General features: G+C 35.6%; 1 protein-coding gene across 1 annotated transcript; it reads right to left on the bottom strand.

The window, feature by feature from the left end:
* Positions 1–4868: 4868 nt before the first annotated feature.
* On the bottom strand, positions 4869–6292 carry LOC145121578 (uncharacterized). Its single transcript, XM_079057301.1, has 4 exons — positions 6181–6292; positions 5305–5649; positions 4973–5198; positions 4869–4875 (listed from the first exon to the last, which is right to left on the bottom strand). Exons 1-4 carry the CDS (start codon positions 6290–6292, stop codon positions 4869–4871), a joined length of 690 nt encoding a protein of 229 aa, XP_078913427.1.
* Positions 6293–19882: the final 13590 nt, after the last annotated feature.

The raw sequence follows: 19882 nt of genomic DNA, 5'->3' as shown, positions 1-19882 counted from the left end.
CCGTGTGTGCAGCCGTACACACCTCTCATGAGGGTGTATGGCCCGATTTTGCTTCTAAACGACATGTTGACTCATTCCTAATCTCATTACCAACTGTACTCAAGCTTAGAACACTTAAACTAGCTCTTAAACGGCGTTAAAAGATGATAAAATCGAGTTTAATATTGCTATAAAGATCGATTGTACAGGATAAAAGTTTCGGGTTGTCACAGAACTCAATAAAATTCAAATTTTATTAACGGAAATCGGCTAACGTTAACTGAAAGAGGTTCGGGTTGTCACAAAATCGAGGTTAAGAATAGACAAAAAATTTCCCCTACCGGTTGTCCAATTCTTATTGTAAAAACAGTATTAAAGGATGGTTACCATAGTTTCGATAACCCATAAGCTAACTTCTCTTTTCAAGTGTTATTGATGATACACATAAAGATTAGTATAGTTAGATTAATCTCTTTTGACACAAGTAACAAGTTTTCACAATAATGTAGAACTGACATTAAACTGGTTATGTTAGGAAGAACAAGATGAAGCTACATTGCATAGATTGATCTCTGACATTCACCCTTGTATGTGTGCATGTGTATTTTTTTTTAATAATTTTTTGTATATATGAGAGAGAGATGGATAAATAGATAGATATAAAGAGAGATAGGGATGGAGAGGTGGGGGTTAGGGGTGGTCATCCCTTAATTTTGTTTTATATTATTAAGGGTTTTTGTCATAAAAGCCCCCAAATTTACATAAAAAAACCGGTTATGCCCAAAAGCGATTTTTTTGCCATAGATGCCTAACATTTGCCCCTCATGTTTCATTTTAATGTTTTTTACCGTTTGCCCTTACCCAACCGGTTACATCCCCATTTGCAACCGGTAACATTGTTAAGCTCCTCTCCTCCGTTAACACTCTGTCAACATTGAGACAGTACCACCCTCCCATGCTAGTACTTCTTCAGACGTAGGTAACAGAATGTCAAACTCCATCTGTTGAAGCATTCTCATTGTCTGAAGCTAGGGTTTTTCAAGAGGTAAGAAATTACGGTCTGGTCATGGTTTTTACGAGAAATCATCTCCATTAACTGCTTACTTTTCATGATAATGGTTGTGATTGTGCAGGGGTTAGAAATGGGTACTCAGTCAAGTGAAGTAATTGTCCCAGATTTTAGAAGGAAGAAATTGGTTGTAAGAAGGCCAAATAGGAAGTCAACAACCAAATTTCAAGATGAAGTCAACAACCAGGTTCCAAATGAGGTTGCTCAAGCTCCTGCTGTTAATGATGTTCCTTTAGTGAATAAGGTGATAGAAGAGGAAGATGACATTATGGTGCTAGAAGAAGAAGCAGTTGATGTTCCAGTAAAGGTTGCCCAAGATCTAAAAGAAAGTCTTGATATGAAGTTGGAGATGCAATTGATCAAATTCTTGGTTCTGGAAATGCATCAGATGCATCTGATGTTCCATTGTTGAATGAAGGTGGTGCAGAACCTGAATTCACTGAAGGACTTGCATCAGATGTTCTCCCAGATAAAATCAAGATAGATGTTGAAGGAATAGCAAATTTACTTGAAGCAGGATATTCCATGGCTGAAACTGAAAGCATAGGGTGGTAGGAAATTGAACTTGATGACACTCCAGCAGTTGAGATGGTAATTTATTAACCTTGTAATTTTAATTTTAAATATATGTTTTGTCCCCTTTATATGATATGGTAATTTATTAACCTTGTTATTTCTTGCATCAGGACTTAAATGAGGATGAGCCTGATGTTGATGAAGGTGAAGCTAACTTTGTAAATGATGTTCTAAATGATGGTGGTGTGATTGAAGGTGAAGGTGAAGCTGAATTTGTAAATGATGTTCTAAATGATGGTGATGTGATTGAAGGTGAAGGTGAAGCTGACTTTGTAAATGATGGTGATGTGATTGAAGTTGAAGGTGTTGGAAATCAAGATGATGGTGATGTGATTGAAGGTGAAGGTGTTAATCATAGGAATGAGGCTGCTGGTGATGTTCTAAATAATGAGGTTGCTGATGATGGGAATGTGGCTGATGATGAAGGTCATCTGATAGTGCCTAAGATAAGGAAAAGAAAGCCATCAGAGAGGATCACTAAACTAAAGCTTAAAAAGGCAGTTTTTGATAAAGATGGGGGTGGTTCCACATGTTCAAATCCAGTGAATCTGGAGTAGTTAGTTATGTATATGGGGGATTTAGGTGGGGATGGTATACTTGGGCATTTGCATAGGAAGCCCTTTTTGGTACATTTTGTACATCTTAGTTTATACACCCACTAAGTGCACCTTTCATCCAGTTGTTCTCATGTACCTTTTGGGTTGCCTTTTTGGGATATATTTTTGGCAATTTGGTACAAATGGATGGATGGTACATGTTAGTTGATCTTTTGTAATCTTTTGTAATGGTGCATGAATATGATGTAATGAATCCCCTCATTATGGTTATAATATGTTTGTTATGTTTGTTATTTTATATTATGTTTTTTGATCCATACCATTGACATCTATATTATGTATCATTTGTAACTACAGTTAGCCAATTTCAGCATTGTACTTTACCATTTAGCAATTTAATATATATTATGAACCATATGTTTGTTATGTTTACCATTTGCATTTCACAGATAATTTGTATTTTACCATCTCACAACATTGTACCATTTCATAGCATTGTACCATTTCATTGTACTTTACCATTTCACAACATTGTACCATTTCATAGCATTGTACCATTTCATTGTAGTTTACCATTTGCATTTCACAAATAATTTGTATCTAAAATCTTCATCCAAAACAACAGTTACTAGCCAATTTCAGCATTGTACTTCCATTTGCAACTAAAATCAATCCAAACATTCTACCAAAAGCCAAGTCGATCCAAACATTCTACCAAAAGCCAATCCAAAATGATTTACATCTTCAAAACAACTATTGTCACCATTACAAAAATAAGAACTAAGAGACCTACAATTATTTCTACCAAAGTCTTCAACTGTCCATGCCCCTGCCCCTGCCCCTGCTTTGTGTGAGTTGGGTCGATAATGTGGCCATCTTCTTTATTGTACCATTTGAAAAAACCACAGTCCTCTTCTTCCACCTAGAAAAAACAATAATTTGTATGAATTACATACCTTTTTTCAAGGTTTCTCAAGAAATTTACAAATTAGGGAAAATTGTTTACCTTGTAATTAGGGCACCCATAAAACTTCTTTCCATAGGTCTCAGGTGTTCGAGCAACAGATACCTTGCACACATCTCCACAGCCACATCTAACTATTCTTTTCTTTCTCGATGTTGGACCACCTTCGAAGCTTGATTTGGCAGACGAAGTCGACATTTTACAGATACTTAGGGTAGAAGACGGGGGAGAGAATAGAAGACAGGGGAGGGAAAGACTTTGGATCGATGTTAACGGAAGACGATGATGTTTGGGGGTTAAAAGGGTGGATGTAACCGGTTGGTAAAGGGGAACCGGTAAAAAACATTAAAATGAAACATGAGGGGCAAATGTTAGGCATCTGTGGCAAAAAAAATCGCTTTTGGGCATAACCGATTTTTTTATGTAAATTTGGGGGCTTTTATAACAAAAACCCTATTATTAAACTAGTTGTGAGAATTTTGAATTATAAAAAAATATGAATGTCTAAATATTTGAGAATTTTGAATTATAAAAAAATAAAAAAGTAATGAATATTAAAATTGAAATGTTTTTTATCTTTTAAATTTAAACAAATAATTTAAATAAATAAACAAAAGAAACTAATAAACTTTAATTTGAGAATTTTGAAATTAGAAGTTAAGTCCATTAATGAAATTGATATTCATTTATTACTACATTTATTGTAATTAGTATATGTGGAATTTAATAAAATAGAAAAACCCAAAAATGACACTTGGAAAAAAAATTAATTCAAAATAACCACAAAATATCATTTGTCAAAATAAATGAGAGTATAACATGTGATAAAAACATCTTCATTTATTAAAGTAGAAATTTATTAAAGGGGTAAATGAAAAAGGAGGGAATTATAAAGGGTACGACTATCTTTTTACATGACTAATGAACCGTTAGTGTAATTTCAAGAACCACGTGGATTCAGTCTCGGTTTGTCAAGTTTTTAAAGTTGCATCGAAACTGTGAATTGGACTAAAACATATGGACCATTTCTGTAATTTACTCTTAAAAATACTAACAACTTAGTTGTTAGGTTAATAGCCCAAGGGCATGTGGTGCAAGATTTGGAAATAATAAGGATTAGACATATCAAAATTTGAAAAGTTGGACTAAAAGTGTAGATTGGAGCAAACCACAAGGAACAAATCTGAAATTAACATTTTTTTTTAATTATAGATCATCACACTAGTAAGAAACTAAGGGGGCGAGAACCAATCACACATTACAATGTACTTTGGGTTTTTAATCTAAAAAAGCTATGTAATTGCTATTTGTTTATTTCTATTTGTAAACCGATAATACGAATAATCAACTATTACTACACAAAACAGTTGAGTTTTGAAACCGCCACTACACCCACAAGGTAGTTATGACAATAGTTTCGATGACAGATTATTTCGAAGAAGACACATGGACCGAATCAAACCATGGCCAAATATCCATCACAAAACTTCAATTAGGCTGGAGGGAGTGGTGCCGCCCTCCCTCATGAAACCGCAGTGACACGTAGACGCCACCTCACCCATTACCACAAAAATGTGGTCTTATACCACACCCAAGGAGTGGTGCCACACTTTGGTTTTTTTTTTTTTTTTTAATTAAATAAAAACTATATTTTTAATAAAAACCATTCATTTCATTACTTCAAAAAAAAATAACATTACATTCCATTGCCCAAATAAAAATCCTACAAACTTAAAAAAAAAAAAAAAAAAAAAAAAAAAAAACTAGAAATTTCAAACCTACAAACTAAAAAAACATACATTAAACGATTTAAAATAAACGCACTACATGAAGTCGTCCTTCGAGAACTCGTCTTCCGGGTCCTCATCTGGATCCAAATTGAGGTTAATGTGTTGCATCCCGTAAATGTGTTCCACCAAATCCATACGAAGATTGTGAAATGTTTCATTGCAACGAATCTCTGCTCTCTTTTCAATGTACTCGGCGCCCCCAATTTCTATTCCTTGTGTCGCGGGAATGGTTTCCTCTTCATCATACTCACATATCGCTCTTCCTTCATTTTCGATAATCATATTATGCAGTATTATACATGCATACATGACTTCATGCATTTTTTCCTCGCTGAAAAAAAATTGCTGGTTTTTTCAATATAAACCAACGTTTCTTGAAAGCTCCAAAAGCCCGCTCGACATCCTTCCTAGCTCTTTTTTGAGCTTTCTTGGATTTTTTCCGACGAGCATCATTCAGACACGTAAACGATTTAACAAAAACTGCATACTCAGGATAGATCTCATCAACTAGATAATAACCATATTTATATGGTGTTCCACGCAATTGGAAAGAAGAATCCGGTGCAGATCCGTCGTATATGTTGTTAAATATAGGTGACCGATTAAGAACGTTAATGTCGTTGAGGGATCCAGGAGAACCAAAAAAAGCATGCCAAATCCACTGATCATGTGATGCCACCGCTTCAAGTATGACCGTTGGATGCCCATGATCACCTCGGGTAAATTGACCATGGTGTGAGGCAAATCAATTTTCTCATGCCCAATGTAGACAATCTAAACTTCCTAACATTCCAGGAAAGTCATGTACGCTAGCATGATGAGATTGCAATTTCATGATGTCATTGCGTGTAGGCTTACGTAAATATTTTGGACCATAAAACTGAATAATAGTTTTGCAAAAATAGTGTAGACTATCTCGTGCGGTCCTAGCTGACATCCTAAAACTCTCGTCCAACGCATCAGGAGGGATGCCATATGCTAACTGACGAAGTGCAGTTGTACATTTTTGTAAATGGGTGAAACCGGGTGTACCTCTAGCATCGGGCCGTTGCTCGAAAAAATCACACTCCCTCGTTACATCTTCGACTATACGTTCGTACAATGGTTTGAACATTCTGAAGCGCCTTCTAAAGTAGTATCCTTGAAAAGTGGCATTTTCTTGAAAGTAGTCGTGTATCAGACGTTGGTTTGCATCTTCACGATTTCTAAAAATATATCTTCGTGTTCTCTATTCAGCACTAGTACTGGCAGATGTCCTACTGTATGCCGCTTCATACGTTTGTTCCGCAAATGTAGCAGCAGCGACAAAAACATCGAATATAACATCAAACTCTTCAGAAGAATCGGACGAAGACATTTTTTTGATTTTTTTGAAAGGTAATGTAGTAGATAAGTATAAAAATGTGAAAGGTTGAATGGTTTAAATAGATGTTAAAGTTTAAAAGAGAAAAAAAAAAATTAAAAACTCAGTTTTTTGACCGTTTGCAACGGTCAAATGAGCATAGCCAATCAAATCCGTCCATGTATCGCACCCTCCGAAAGCCGCAGTGCACCCTAGGCCGCACCTGGACCGCACCCAAATGGGCGGTGTTCGTGGCTTATGTGGCATAGGGAGTGCGGTCCAGGCCGCACCACTCCCTCTGGTCTTAGGACGGAAAACATCTATCCATCTAAAAGTAGGATCGCAAGTTCTCATTGCCACTTTATATTCGGTAAAAAGATGATCCGGATTTTCCTCCTCATTGGAGCGAGCAAACCGGACATAAAACCATCACAAGGTTAAACGTATAAATAAAATTCGAACTAAGATCAACCGAATTTAAAATGTTTCATACCTAACGATGATTTAGCAAATAACACATAACTCTAATTTAAACTCTTACCCATCTTAAAACATCATGTGAATCACTATATATTAACCAGGGCTTATACTTTTGTTTTTAGAAAATCGTGTTCTTTTATTATATTATTTTTCTGTTTATAATTATTGATTTTTTCATTTGGTGTTCAGTGGGTGACAATGACAAATTTTATTAATTAAGTTAGTGGCATGGCAGTAGCAAAAAAGAAAGGATTTCATTAATAAAATGAGTTACAACTTTCAACAGGATTTCATTAATAAAATGAGTTACAACTTTCAACAGGCTTTCAAGCATATTTTGGTTGTCAAAACATTGATTAATTGTAACTCGAAAGCTAATAGCAACATAATCCTTTCAGGCTTTCACCAACAAAGTAAACTAAAACAAGTTGAAAAGTGGAATATTGGAATTTGATGAGTTGTAGATACTTTATTTGAGCATATTAAGAGAATAAACGAACACGTTGTTATATAATTAAATCTTATGTTGTATAGTTAAATAAATATTAGTCATATATTCGAACTTTTATAACCATGTTAATTACGCGATGTAGATATGGCAGAACATATAGATGGTATAACAAATATCTTTATGGACAATAAGAATAAATACAAGTTAATTTAGAAATAAGTTAGATTTGTCCTTTAAAAAAAATGAAAATGACTTTCGATCCACAGTGAATTTTAGAGCTCGCGACACATCATCAGTAAGAAGCTCATCAATTGATCCCCAAATTTCATAAAGAATTTGTTTGTTTTTGAAAAAAAAAAATTACTTTGAGTTTTTTCTAATAAAGAGTTGCCGTTGACAAAAAGAGTTGAATTGTTTTAAATATAACATGAAAGATTCCAACACGGAATTTAATGGTATCGAAAAAAAGGGGAAAATTACTTATGAGTGTAACGAATTTGCAATTTTATTCACGTTTAGTTATTTTTTTTATATAATTTACTAGTGAAATTATTTTTGTGTTAAAAAATATAAGTATGACCGGTTACAGGTCATAAATTTATTTTTTTCAACACCAAAAATAAATTCATTGATAAATTATTATGTACAAGAAAAGGAAAGTGACCATTGGTGCACCTAAGTAGTTCTCAGGAGTCCTGGACCACTACTTTGTTTCAGCCCGCTAATGTAATTTTTTTTTTCTATTAAGGTGCAAAGTCTTTAAAAATTAGTGTCACTACTATTTTATAGGTGTTATTACTACTAAAAATTTCTACGTCCGCCACTGAAAGTGACTAAATGTAAACAAACATAAAATTTTCTTAAATCCTAATTTGCGTTATCTCTTTTTTAATCTTTATTTATTTTTCTTAAAAAAATCTGTTGATTTGTAAAATATTTATTTTATAAATCTCTTTCTTATCTCGATAAAAAATAATTAAGTATTAAAATGTGAATTACCGAACATTGTAATTATAATAAACGAGAATTATTTCGATGATCAGTCAAACATTATATTCACTTGAAACTTTTATTTTTTTTTTCCAAGTTTTCACAAACAAGAATATTAAGTGGATGTGAAACAAACATCTAAATAATACACAAAAGATTTTAGAAAAAGAAATATTTATAAATGTTATAACAAAAAATAATAGAAATTATTCTAATAACTAATTTGTAATTATTAATTTTTCTAATTGAAAACTTTGTGCCATAAATACTTTTATTAATATATTTAAAAATTTATTTCATTAGTCCATTTTGTCTCCTTTTTACACTGAACAAAAGCAATTAAGCAATTAAATATGAGTTTTACTTTTATTAGAAATTTCAATATTCTACAAGTTTTCACAAACAAGAATATTAAGTAGATATGAACATCAATCAAACACTTGAGTGAGACACAAAGTTTTAAGAAAGGGAAAAAAATGTTCTTAAACTATTGACATTTTAATAAAATGTCGGTGTTTGATGTTCTAAGAGAGAAAAATATTTCTCTTAAGTTTTAGTGTATCATTCAAATGTTTGTTTAAGACATTAGAAGGGAGATTACATAGGATTGGAAGTGCTCTAATGAGTGACATTACCTGGTCTCTTCCTCCTTATTTTCTTCTCTTTCCCACAACCTTTCTCTAATTCTCTAGGTTTCTTCTATTTGGCCACAAACACACACAAAACGGTAGAGGGAAAAAAACTAGTTTATGAACGACACGAGGGGTTATAAGAGCTTAGGAGGGCCGGTTTTTGCTTGGGATCAAAGGTTGGATGGAAATCCCGTAAGATCATCTCCAACCCATCTCCATTTTTTCCCCATAAATGGAATAAAAATGGGGTAAATAGTGTTTCATCTCTAACCCTACTTTATTTTCTACCCTATTTTTTACCTAAAAAATATATTCCTAGAATATTTTATTTTTATAACTTATATATATTGTCAAATACACCCCTCTATTAATTAGATTTTAACAAATATATATTATATTTTTTCATTACAAAAATATTTCAAATTATATTATAATAAATAAAATGTTTATATATAATAAATTTAAATTAATTATTACTTTATTATAAATAATTATTAAATAAATAAGATTATATTTATAATAAATATATCAAGATTACGATCATATTTGTTTACTATATTTTATATACTCCCTCCGTCCCAAAATTATAGTCCATCTTTCATTTTTGGTTTGTCCCAAAATAATAGTCCACTTCTAAAAATAAATATCATTTTTACAAAAATACCCCATCATTATTACTTAACCAACTAAGCATTTAATGGAACATTAAATGCAAAGTAAGGACAAAACTGTCATTTTATTAAATAAAGTTAGTGGTAATTAATGCTTTTATTAATATGTGTGTTTTTTGTTTGTGGACAATAATATTGGGACGGAGGGAGTATTATGTTACTGTGTTTCAAGTTTTTAATATATATTTAATTTTTTATATGAATTCAATAAATAAATATTAAACTCTATATTTATGATTATTTAATATAAATTAGTATATAACATGATATTATAAATATTAAATACTGTATTTAAATTATAATTAGTAGATAAAATAATCTAGAAATGTATAAAATAAAAATGAGAGAGACTAAAATTGGCAACCAAACTTCAACTCAATTTTTGGAGATATGAATAGTATTTCCCCAAATATGGGGGAATACTATTCATATCTCCAAAAATGGAGGTGGAAATGAGATAGATTGGAGAAGAATGAGGGAAGAAATGGGGGTAAAAAAATGGAGTTTGGGGGTGGGTTGGAGATGCCCTAAGTAGTAGCCTCATGCACCATAATTTTAAAATTTTCACTTTAGGTCCATCAAGTTTGTCATAATGACATTTTTGGCCCAATCACCCACAATTTAAGATTCTAAATATACACCTTCACTCCCTTAACTAGCATTACTTCCATATAACTTACTTAATTGAATTTATTCTTCCATTCTAGTCCTTTTTAATTATTTAAATAACTATTTATTAGATGACAATTAATCTTATATTTTCCTTTGTTTATTATTATTACAATTGTTATCGTTACTTAACTAGTAAAAATAAAAATGGGGCATCACACTGGTTGTGAAACCAATCACTATTTATATTCTTCTTGTAACACCCCAAAAAAATAAGTAAAATTTTTCTTTAAGTCAACCAAAACAACCATTCGTTCATTCCAAACTTAATCAAAGTATAAGGAAAATGTATCAAAAGTCATCAGAGTACAAAACAAATTGTAGAGTGCGGAACACCGGTGGATGCGATGCAATCACATCGAGCTCTTCTCCTTAGAATCGGAAGTACTTGAAACATAAACATGAAACCGTAAGCACAAAGCTTAGTGAGTTCCCTAAAATACCATACATCAAACACAAACGGGCCCAACCCAACATACATTGCTTCGGGCCCAACCCATGCAATTCTGGCCCAACCCATATCATATATAATTGGGCCCATCCCATATAATCGAACACAACCCATAACATATATAATCGGGCCCAACCCATAACATACATAATCGGGCCCAACCCATATAAAACATACAAACACATGCAAGAGACACAAAGACAAATAGTATCTTACCAACATAATCCAATGGGATGACATTGGTACCTTCGACCCACGAGTATAGTGAAGAGACCCACCTTTCAAACGATAATTAGCTGCTACTGCTCTCACAACCAAAATATAGATATTATACACCACCTATATAGTCACACAAGGTAAACCCTTAGCCATCCTTCCAAAGGTAGGAGTTTTACCAAAAGTCAACTCAAGTCAAAAGTCAACTGTCAAAGTTGACTTTAGTCGAACGCCACATCGTGGCCATCCATGACCACGTCGTGGCCCATAAACTACAATACATAAATGAATTTTCCCAGATGCCACACTATGGAGACCTAAGGCCATGTCATGGGCACTGGTTCATAAGAGCTTTACGGGTTAAGTCGTTTTCTTCAATTCTAAGAGCTCCAAAGCTCATATCTAGTCCTTCCTATGGTCTAAGTGGATAACGTTTCCAACTTTATCCCCTAAGACCCTCCAAGAGATCAAGATCTCAAACCCTAGGTCCAAACAAGGCAAACCATAACATGAACTTAACCATTATTGTAACACCCCGAATTCGGAAGACCTAGAAAGGATAGAAAAACCTCAAAATCAGGAAGCGACTCGTCGATTTGATGGGATGACTCGACGAGTAGGAGCGCGATTTGGGCCGCAGGTTAAGTGACCTACTCGACGAGTCGGTGGACCGACTCGGCGAGTTGGTCTGGGTTTGGAAAACCCTAAATTCGGGATTTGGTACCATATTTAAGGATCTTATTCCCTCTCTCAGCCTCCAAGACCAGAACCCACAGATCTCGAAACCCTAATGCTTGTGAGCCTTTTTTGAGAGTGTTTTGTGTTCTTAAAGTCAAGAAGAAGAAGAGGAAACTTGAAGGCTCAAGGAAAGGCTTGTGGATCCAGAAGTAGCTTCTCAATCTCATCATTTTCTGGTAATCAAGTCTCTAACTTGATCATTAGTTCGTTAGATCTATTCTTTTCCCCTTTTATGAAGATTTTGGTCCAAGAATGGTTGCTTTTGGGATTTGGACGTCCCCAAGCAAGATCCTTTCAGATCTGGAAGTATTTAGGGTGGTTAAGGCATAAAGGTGCAAGCTTTATGCCATTGGAACTCCCCATGCAAGGTTTAAGAGGTTGTTTTAGCCTTTTGAGCAAAAAGGGCCATGCATGGATGTAAAGGCAGAGGCTTTGCGTGTTATTTCGACCCTAGAGGGTTAGATCTGGGTCCTGGATGCTTTGTGCCCGATTGAAATCGTCTGAATAGAAATGGACTTAGGAGGACTCGACGAGTTGCTCTTAGGACTCGGCGAGTCAGGCCGTTTTCTTGCCCAAAACCCTTCTGATAGCGGGTGTGTGTTGAGTTGGTAGAGGACTCAGCCAGTTGGGTTCGTTATGGACTTGAAGATCATCATACTCGACGAATTCAAGGATGAACTCGGCGAGTCCAAGGAAATATTCCTAACTTATGAGGATGGACTCGACGAGTTCAAAGGTGAACTCGACGAGTCAGTTGTAAAAGGGTCCCGACGTGTTTAAAGGTGAACTCGACGAGCTCAAAGAAGACTCGACGAGTAGGATCGAAGTCCAGAGTTACGTGTGGATTGTGGGACTCGACGAGTTGGTGGGTCAACTCGGAGCGTTGACTTTGACCATTGACTTTGACCAAGTTTGACCTGGTATGACTTTTGAGGGTAAAGTGGTCTAAGTGTTATTTTGGGTATTGGTAGTTCGGGGAGCCGAAGGATCAACAGTTCAGAAGTTTCCGATCAGCAGTCAGAAGTGTTCAACTAGTCTTCTGCAGTGCGAGGTGAGTCTCCTCACTGTGTGCATGGGTCTACAGCTACAATGCCGACCCATTATGTTTATGTATCGTAGGAAGACCCGGGGGTTAGCCCTAGGCACTCATTGTATATGTTCCAGGTTACGACCTGATGCCGGGCGAGGCCCGAGGAATGTTAGAATGCTAGAGGTCTTTTTGATTCTTGCATGTGTAGGTATGACAGGTTCCGGACCGGGGGTCCGTATTGGGGCAAGCCCGATGTATGTTAGATGATAATATGTTTCCGGCCGGGAGTCCGATGTCGGGGAAATCCCGAGGAAGGTTCATATGTTGTATGTTAGATTATACTTGTTGTCTCTGTGATACTCGTATGTGCCTGGTAGGGAGGTGAGTGTGGGCGAGGTCCCGTATCTCATAACTAGCTGAGTATGGATGGGGTTCCATATCTCAATATTAGCAGAGTAGGGGCGAGGCTCATGCTAGGAAGGGAGTGAGTGTGGGCGGGGGCCCGTATCTCACTATTAGTAGGAGTATGGACGGGGTTCCACGACTTCTCGGTAGCAAACCAGGGGCGGGACCCAAGATCGGCGAGGCGTTAGTTCAGGAGTCCAGTTAGGGTATGTTTAAGTATGCACTAGTATGTTATTTGATTGTATGTATGTGTATAGCGGGCAAGGCCCAGAGACAGGTGGAGCCTAAGAGAGATAGATCTGTATACCGAGTGGGGCTCGATGCCAGGCGGGGCCTGATGCCGGGCGGGGACCGATGTCGGACAAGGCCCGATGTAGCGGGTGGGGGCCCAGTATGTGGTTATATGTATGTGGGTATGCGTAAGTGGTATGTGGTAGGTTAGGGAACTCACTAAGCTTCGTGCTTACGGTTTTCAGTTTTGGTTTCAGGTACTTTCGGTAGCGAAGGGAAGAGCTCGGGATGATCGCATGGCACACACCAAGAAGTTTTAGCCTGGGATGTTTTACTCTGATAAAAAGAACATGTTTTGAGATGATACTCTGATTTGATATATAAGCCTTTGTTCAAGGATGAAATGATTTGATACTTATGATTTTATTAATGTTTTTAAAAGAAATTTTTGGTCATGATTTTTGGGATGTTACAATGTCACACCCCCGAACCAGACGGCGGAAACGTCCGGGGGCTGGTGTGACTATCAATTGAATAATCATCACAATGAATATACATGAAGCATAACACATTCATCACCAACATTACATATTACAAATGGCATTGTTTACATCAAGTACATTGTTATAATATATAAGTTCTAATTGTTAAAAGTACGATAAGTGCTGTTACATAAAACAAAACCATACACACTTGCATATCTTCCAGCTTAACGATTACCTGAGAATACAAGTTATTTTGAAAACGGTCAACATATATAATGTTGGTGAGTTCATAAGTATGTTTGAGTAAAAATCTTTGTATCTTTCATAAAAACCCAGAAAATCCGATATTTTCTGTAAACTTGTCTGAAAATATTGTGAAAATCAAGTATAAATGCATGTGTGAATTACATAGTTATAGTTTATAAAAGAGTAGTTTAGTTTCATTGTATGTGAATAAATGATAAATGTATATGAATAATTTCCCCCAGAAAATCCGATATTTTCTGTTTTATAACAATGTCAAAATGCTTATATCGTTGAATAAGTTGTTTTGTATTGACACAATCAAAGAGTTTATCTTCGAAAGTTTACTTTAGGTATTGAATCCCTATATGAGCCGTTATAACCATGTATGATAATGACTAGGTCGCCCGTCTTGGTATTTTTCCAAATGCCGGTCTTGAATAAGGATGTTGTCGCCCTATACTGGCCTAGTCTAGCTGTAGCGAACAGCTAAGGCGTGGGGGGTCACCCCGTATAGATCTATACACAAACTCCCGCTTTCCTACCAGGAAACTCTGATTATAACTACAGGCTACGATAGTACACTCAGTGGTGCCAACCGACAAGTCTCACTAGATTCTTAACCTCTCTTTATATTATGTTCAATGTTTACGTATTTGTGGGATGTTTTTGGTATTCGAAAGGTACTTGAATAAGTTTACGGATTTTAATGATTACATAAGGGTATCATTACGGTTTACTAACACATGAAATTTCCATTCCAAGCTCTATTAATATAAAATTTGGCCACAAAGGCCCAATAACATGTAAAAGGGTAATTTAGGCCCAATAGGCATGTAAATGGGCCACAAAAGCCCAATAAACATGTAATCCATAACTTAGGCCCAAATTAACATGTAAGTGGGCCACAAGACCCAAATAACATGTCATGGAAAACATTGGGCTCAATACACACTTAATTGGGCCCTTAGGGCCCAATGGCCAAGAAATGTGAATATTGGACCCAATAAATAGCTTTTGACGTAATTCGTTCGTTCTTTTGATTCGGTGGTTTGTTTTAGTTCGAGGCTTAATAGATTGATGATAAAAGACTTTCATTTTGTAAAAAATGACATTTTGGCTAATGATACTCAAATCTTTAATTAAGGCCTAAAGTTTAGTAAAAATGACACTTTAGTCCATAATTTATAAAAGTTTGCAATTTTGTCCCAAATGTTGGTAAATTTACAGTTTTGACCCAAAATGATATATTTTCACATTTAAAACCCTGTTTTGCAGAAAATTACATTTTCAGCCCCTTTTTGGTAAAAGTTTACATTTTCGGCCCAGTTTTGGAAAACTTTACATTTTTGGTCCAAATTGAGAATAAATGATATTTTCACCTCTAAATTTGGTTTATTTACATTTATGACTCAAACTTTTGCCAAAATAACATTTTTAAACCTCAAAACCTCATTTTTTCGCAAATTGGGCCCAAAGGCCGTGAGGCCCAAAAGTTTGGCCCAATAAGCTTAAATTTGCATTTTTGACCCTTGTAAAAGTATGTTTAGCATAAAAATACCTTTTTATACATGTAGGACCTGTTTGACCCCCTTTAAAACAGAATTTTCGCTTTTTACCCTTATCTTTTGTTTTCTTGACAATTTTGACCTTTAACAATGTTTTTGTTGAATTCTTTTGCATCTTAAACATGTGTTCTCCTTTGGCTTGGTAATATGATATATATATATATATATATATATATATATATATATATATATATATATATATATATATATATATATAGTGTTATAGTTCTTAGATCTTTGCTACATAATACTTAAAATTTCTAGATTCACTAAGATCTAACACATTTTTGTCAAATAAACTAAGAATTCACACCAAACATGCATATAACACATAGATCTACACATTTACTTGTATTCTCCCCCAAAAATCATATGAAAACCGAAAACAAGGGGGGTATGAACTCACCTTTGCTTTGATGTTTCGGTTTTGAAGAAGAAATGAAGAAGATTTTGGTCCTAGCAAACTTTCTTGAGTAGATTTCGAACTTAAGAAGTTCTAGGAAGCAAAATCACCAAAATTTTTGCTTAAAAGAGTGATCTAACAAGAGAATGAAGTTATAAAACTCGGATGCGTGAAGACTTACCAAGAAGTGATGATTATCTTGTGAAAACCTCCTTGAAACACAAGCAAATTTCTAGATTTTGATGGAAGTAGTAGGATGATTCTTGAGAGTGTTTTGAGTGAGTTTGATGTGTGTGTGTGTGGTTTCCTTCGGCCGAGAGTAGAAGAGGAGAGGGGAGAGAGTGATGAAGTGACTATTGTGGATACATGGTGGTTTAAAGCCTAGTTACCCTCTAAATAAAAATGAGGTGGCACCTCCCAAAGTCAACCCTCCCTTAATCTCTTATTTTCTCTTTTTTTTGTTTTATACATGGGCCGAATTTTGGGCCAAGAAGAAAGAGTGGAGTAGATTGGGCCCATTAACTCTAGCTAGGACATTTGGATCCTAAACATAAGGTTTTTCGGCCCATTGGGCTCTTGGAAGCATTCACGGCCCAATTTAGAGTAAAAGAATGGGCTTATGGCTCGTTAGGGTTAATTGGATTAGTTATGGCCCGATAAGGCCCATTAGGGTTAGAATGAATCATTCTAGGCCCAAATGGTCCAAATTGTTTTAAATTTGTGAATTGGGTCCAATTAGCGCTTCTAAGTCCAATAAAGTTGAATTGGGTGCTTATTTGTCCATTAGGCCCAATAAGGAACTCCTAGCCCAATATGGACTTAAACCATGGATCTTAGGGCTTCAGACTCTTTGATGAACATGAATGGTGAATCTAAATGTCGATTGAGTGAGATTTACTTAGAATATAAGTTTGACAATAGTTGAATGGTTACACAGGAATAGAATTTCCTAGCTAAAATGCCAGTTGTGACATACAATTATGCCCTAAATCTTGAAAGTTCCTTGTCCATCAACTCCAGAAGAGTTTCTAGCACCAACACTTAAAATAAAAATTTGTACTTTACAGACATGCATGTCCAATGCATGTCATGAACTCATGCTAGGTCAAAATAAGGGTTTTATGACCAAGATTTCATGCATGACACCAAAACTTATTCTTACGTCAGATCCAAGGCACCAAACACCCCAAATGTCCCAGAGATTCATAAAGTTGGAAACTTTATGAGACCTCACCACCCTAACTCACCAAGACATGAAGAATAAGGGACAAACCTATAGATCTATCATCTTATCGACATAAAGATTGAGTCTTGGAGAGTCACCAAGGTCCAGAAGATAAGCTAGAAGATAAGGATGATGTTTGCAAGGTGAACCACCACACCAAAAGGCTTCATTCTCCTTCAATGATCACAAAAGTACCAAAAATGAGCTCACAATATGCAAAGGAGGCTAGGGTTAGGGTTTCTAAGCTTGGGAGTTTGTTGGAGGCTAATGTCACAACTAGCATTTTAGGGCTAGAAATTTCTATCCATGTACAAATAGTTTCTTTGAGTAACTAAGTGACACTACGTGTAGTATAAATTAACTTCGGTACTATGCAAGTTTATACATCCAAAATTTTGTTCCAAGTCGAAACTTCCTCTTGTAAGCCCAAAATCTAACCCAATAAGCCATGATCACTCAATTTTGGGTCTTAACCCAAGCCTTCTCGATTCAAACCTCTTAATGGACCAATACCTTCTTATTGGGCCCTTCTTGGGCCAAAATCCCTGGTTAACCTTATTATGGGCCGAGAACCCATATTTGGGCCGAAAATTCTTAATTAACATAGTTTTGGGCCGTAAGACCCTCATTGGGCCTTATTGGGCCGTGAAGTAGTTTTTCAAAGCTTAATGGGCCGAATACCTCTACTATGAAATATTTTGGGACGAAAACTCTTCTATTTAGTCTCATTGGGCCAAAGACCATCCTTCGGACCTAATGGGCCAAAGATCTCTATTAGGCTCTCTCACCTAAATCAAAAAATTCTTATTGGGCTTAATACTTCTATTGGCCTAGTATTGGACCGAAAACCATTCTTGGGCCGATCCAAGCCTAAAAACTCGAGCAAACCGCAAACCTTACTGGGCTTAAGGAGTTCTCGGTTACCCTTCAAAACCAAGCCCAAATTTCTTTGTTTCTCCCCTCTCCAAAAATTCGATCGGCCAAAAAAAAAGAAAAGAACACAAAAAGAAATGGGGGTTGACTTTTGTGGTGCTACCTCTATATGGTACAACATATAACTAAGCATTTATCTTGCATACTTCTATGCAAGAGCTTATTAACCACCATACATTATCACTCTAATCCCTTCTCTCTCTCTCTCTCTCTCTCTCTCTTCTCTAAAGATCGGACGATTCCCTCTCTCCCACTCTCCCATTCATTTCAAACTCCACTCACTTCTCCCTTTCTCTCAAATCTTCATGTTCTCCCTCACTCTTTCCTCCAAGAAATCGTGGGTTTTGTATGTGTGCCTCAAGAAGCTTTCTTCAAGCATTACACTCTTGGTAAGATTCTATCAAACTTATGAAGTTTTATTTACATAATCTACTAAGATCATTCCTTATACAACACCATTTTCGTGTTTTGCTTCCTAGAAACCACCTCAACTTCGAAAGTCTTCTCAAGGAAGCACTCTAGGCCGAAAATCTCATTCACTTTCCTCCTCAAACCGAAAAAGCCCCCAAGGTGAGCTTCATACCCCTATTTTCGAGCTTTTCTTTCTTTTGGGGGAGGATACAAGTCAAAGTCTTGTGTAAATCTTTGTATATTTGCTTGTATGTGCATGTGTTGTATGATATCTGTGCTAAATGTTGTGAAATTCATGCTAAGTGTCCCTGAACTCGAGATTTTTGGGTTGAATCTCAAGTTGTTGGACTTAGTTAACTTGTTATGTTGTTAAAAATGAAGACTAGTTTCTAAATGAAATATGTTTCACTTGAAGCATGGTAAATATCACAAGGTTTAGTCCAAGAAAATGTTTAAATAAATTTTTGGCATGAAAACATGAAAAATGATAAAATATGGAAGTTTCACTAAAATTGGACTATTTTCGGCCATAAAAGTAAAAATGGGCCATTTTTGGACATTTTAATAAAAATGGGCCGAAAATGGACTATTTAGCAAACATGGGCCATTTTTGAACACTTTTGTAAAAATGGGCCTTAAATGAATATTTTAGTAAAAATGGGCAATTTCGACAATTTTAGCATTATTGGGCCATTTTCGACATTTATGGTAATAATGGGCCATTATTGACATTTTGGATAATATTGGGCCATTTATGACCATTTTAGTAAAAATGGACCTCTTATAACAATTTGGGTAAAAATTGGGCTTTATGCGACAATTCCACTTTAATTGGGCCTTATGACAAATTTTATGTTAAATGGGCCTTTCATGACAAATTCGGTAATAATGGACTATTTTTGACAATAATAGTAAAGACGTGTTAAGTTGACACTTTCGGTAAAAATGATTATATTTTTATCACCTATGGTTTGTAGGTGAAAATATACACTCGTAACATTATTTATAACGTTAAATAATGAAACCCAATATTCGCGTAAATTTCGTTAAGGCTCTTGTGAGGCACCCCTTCACTCGTATCTATCTAACATACATAGAAAGTCCTGTAATTATAACCAGAGTCTCCTGGAGGGAGAGCGGGATATTGTGTATAGATGCATACGGGGTTGACACCCCACACCTGAGCTGCTCGCTACAGCTAAACATACCAGTCTAGGGTGACAATTATCATTAGAAACCGACGCCTGAAGAACGTCAAGACAGGCGCTCTCGTCATATTAGTATGGTTGTAACGACTCACATAGAGAATAACAATACCATATTAAAATTTACGCAATACATATACACTACTCACGTTACGAAATACAAAACTA

The sequence above is a fragment of the Lactuca virosa genome, chromosome 6 (genome assembly GCF_052849685.1).
Source record: "Lactuca virosa cultivar CGN04683 chromosome 6, Lactuca_virosa_CGN04683_v6, whole genome shotgun sequence".
Taxonomy (NCBI): Eukaryota; Viridiplantae; Streptophyta; class Magnoliopsida; order Asterales; family Asteraceae; genus Lactuca; species Lactuca virosa.
The sequence above is the reverse complement of the archived record's forward strand: the minus strand, read 5'-3'. Positions and strand labels throughout refer to the sequence as shown.

Bases quoted from the DNA above. Each gene is read 5' to 3' on its own strand.
- LOC145121578 (XM_079057301.1), bottom strand. From the start codon at position 6,292: ATGTCTTCGTCCGATTCTTCTGAAGAGTTTGATGTTATATTCGATGTT. The intron at 5,650-6,180 runs GTACTAGTGCTG...AATTTACCCGAG, and splicing joins ATACAGTAGGACATCTGCCA to GTGATCATGGGCATCCAACG. The intron at 5,199-5,304 runs GTTGGTTTATAT...TCGAAAATGAAG, and splicing joins TTTTGGAGCTTTCAAGAAAC to GAAGAGCGATATGTGAGTAT.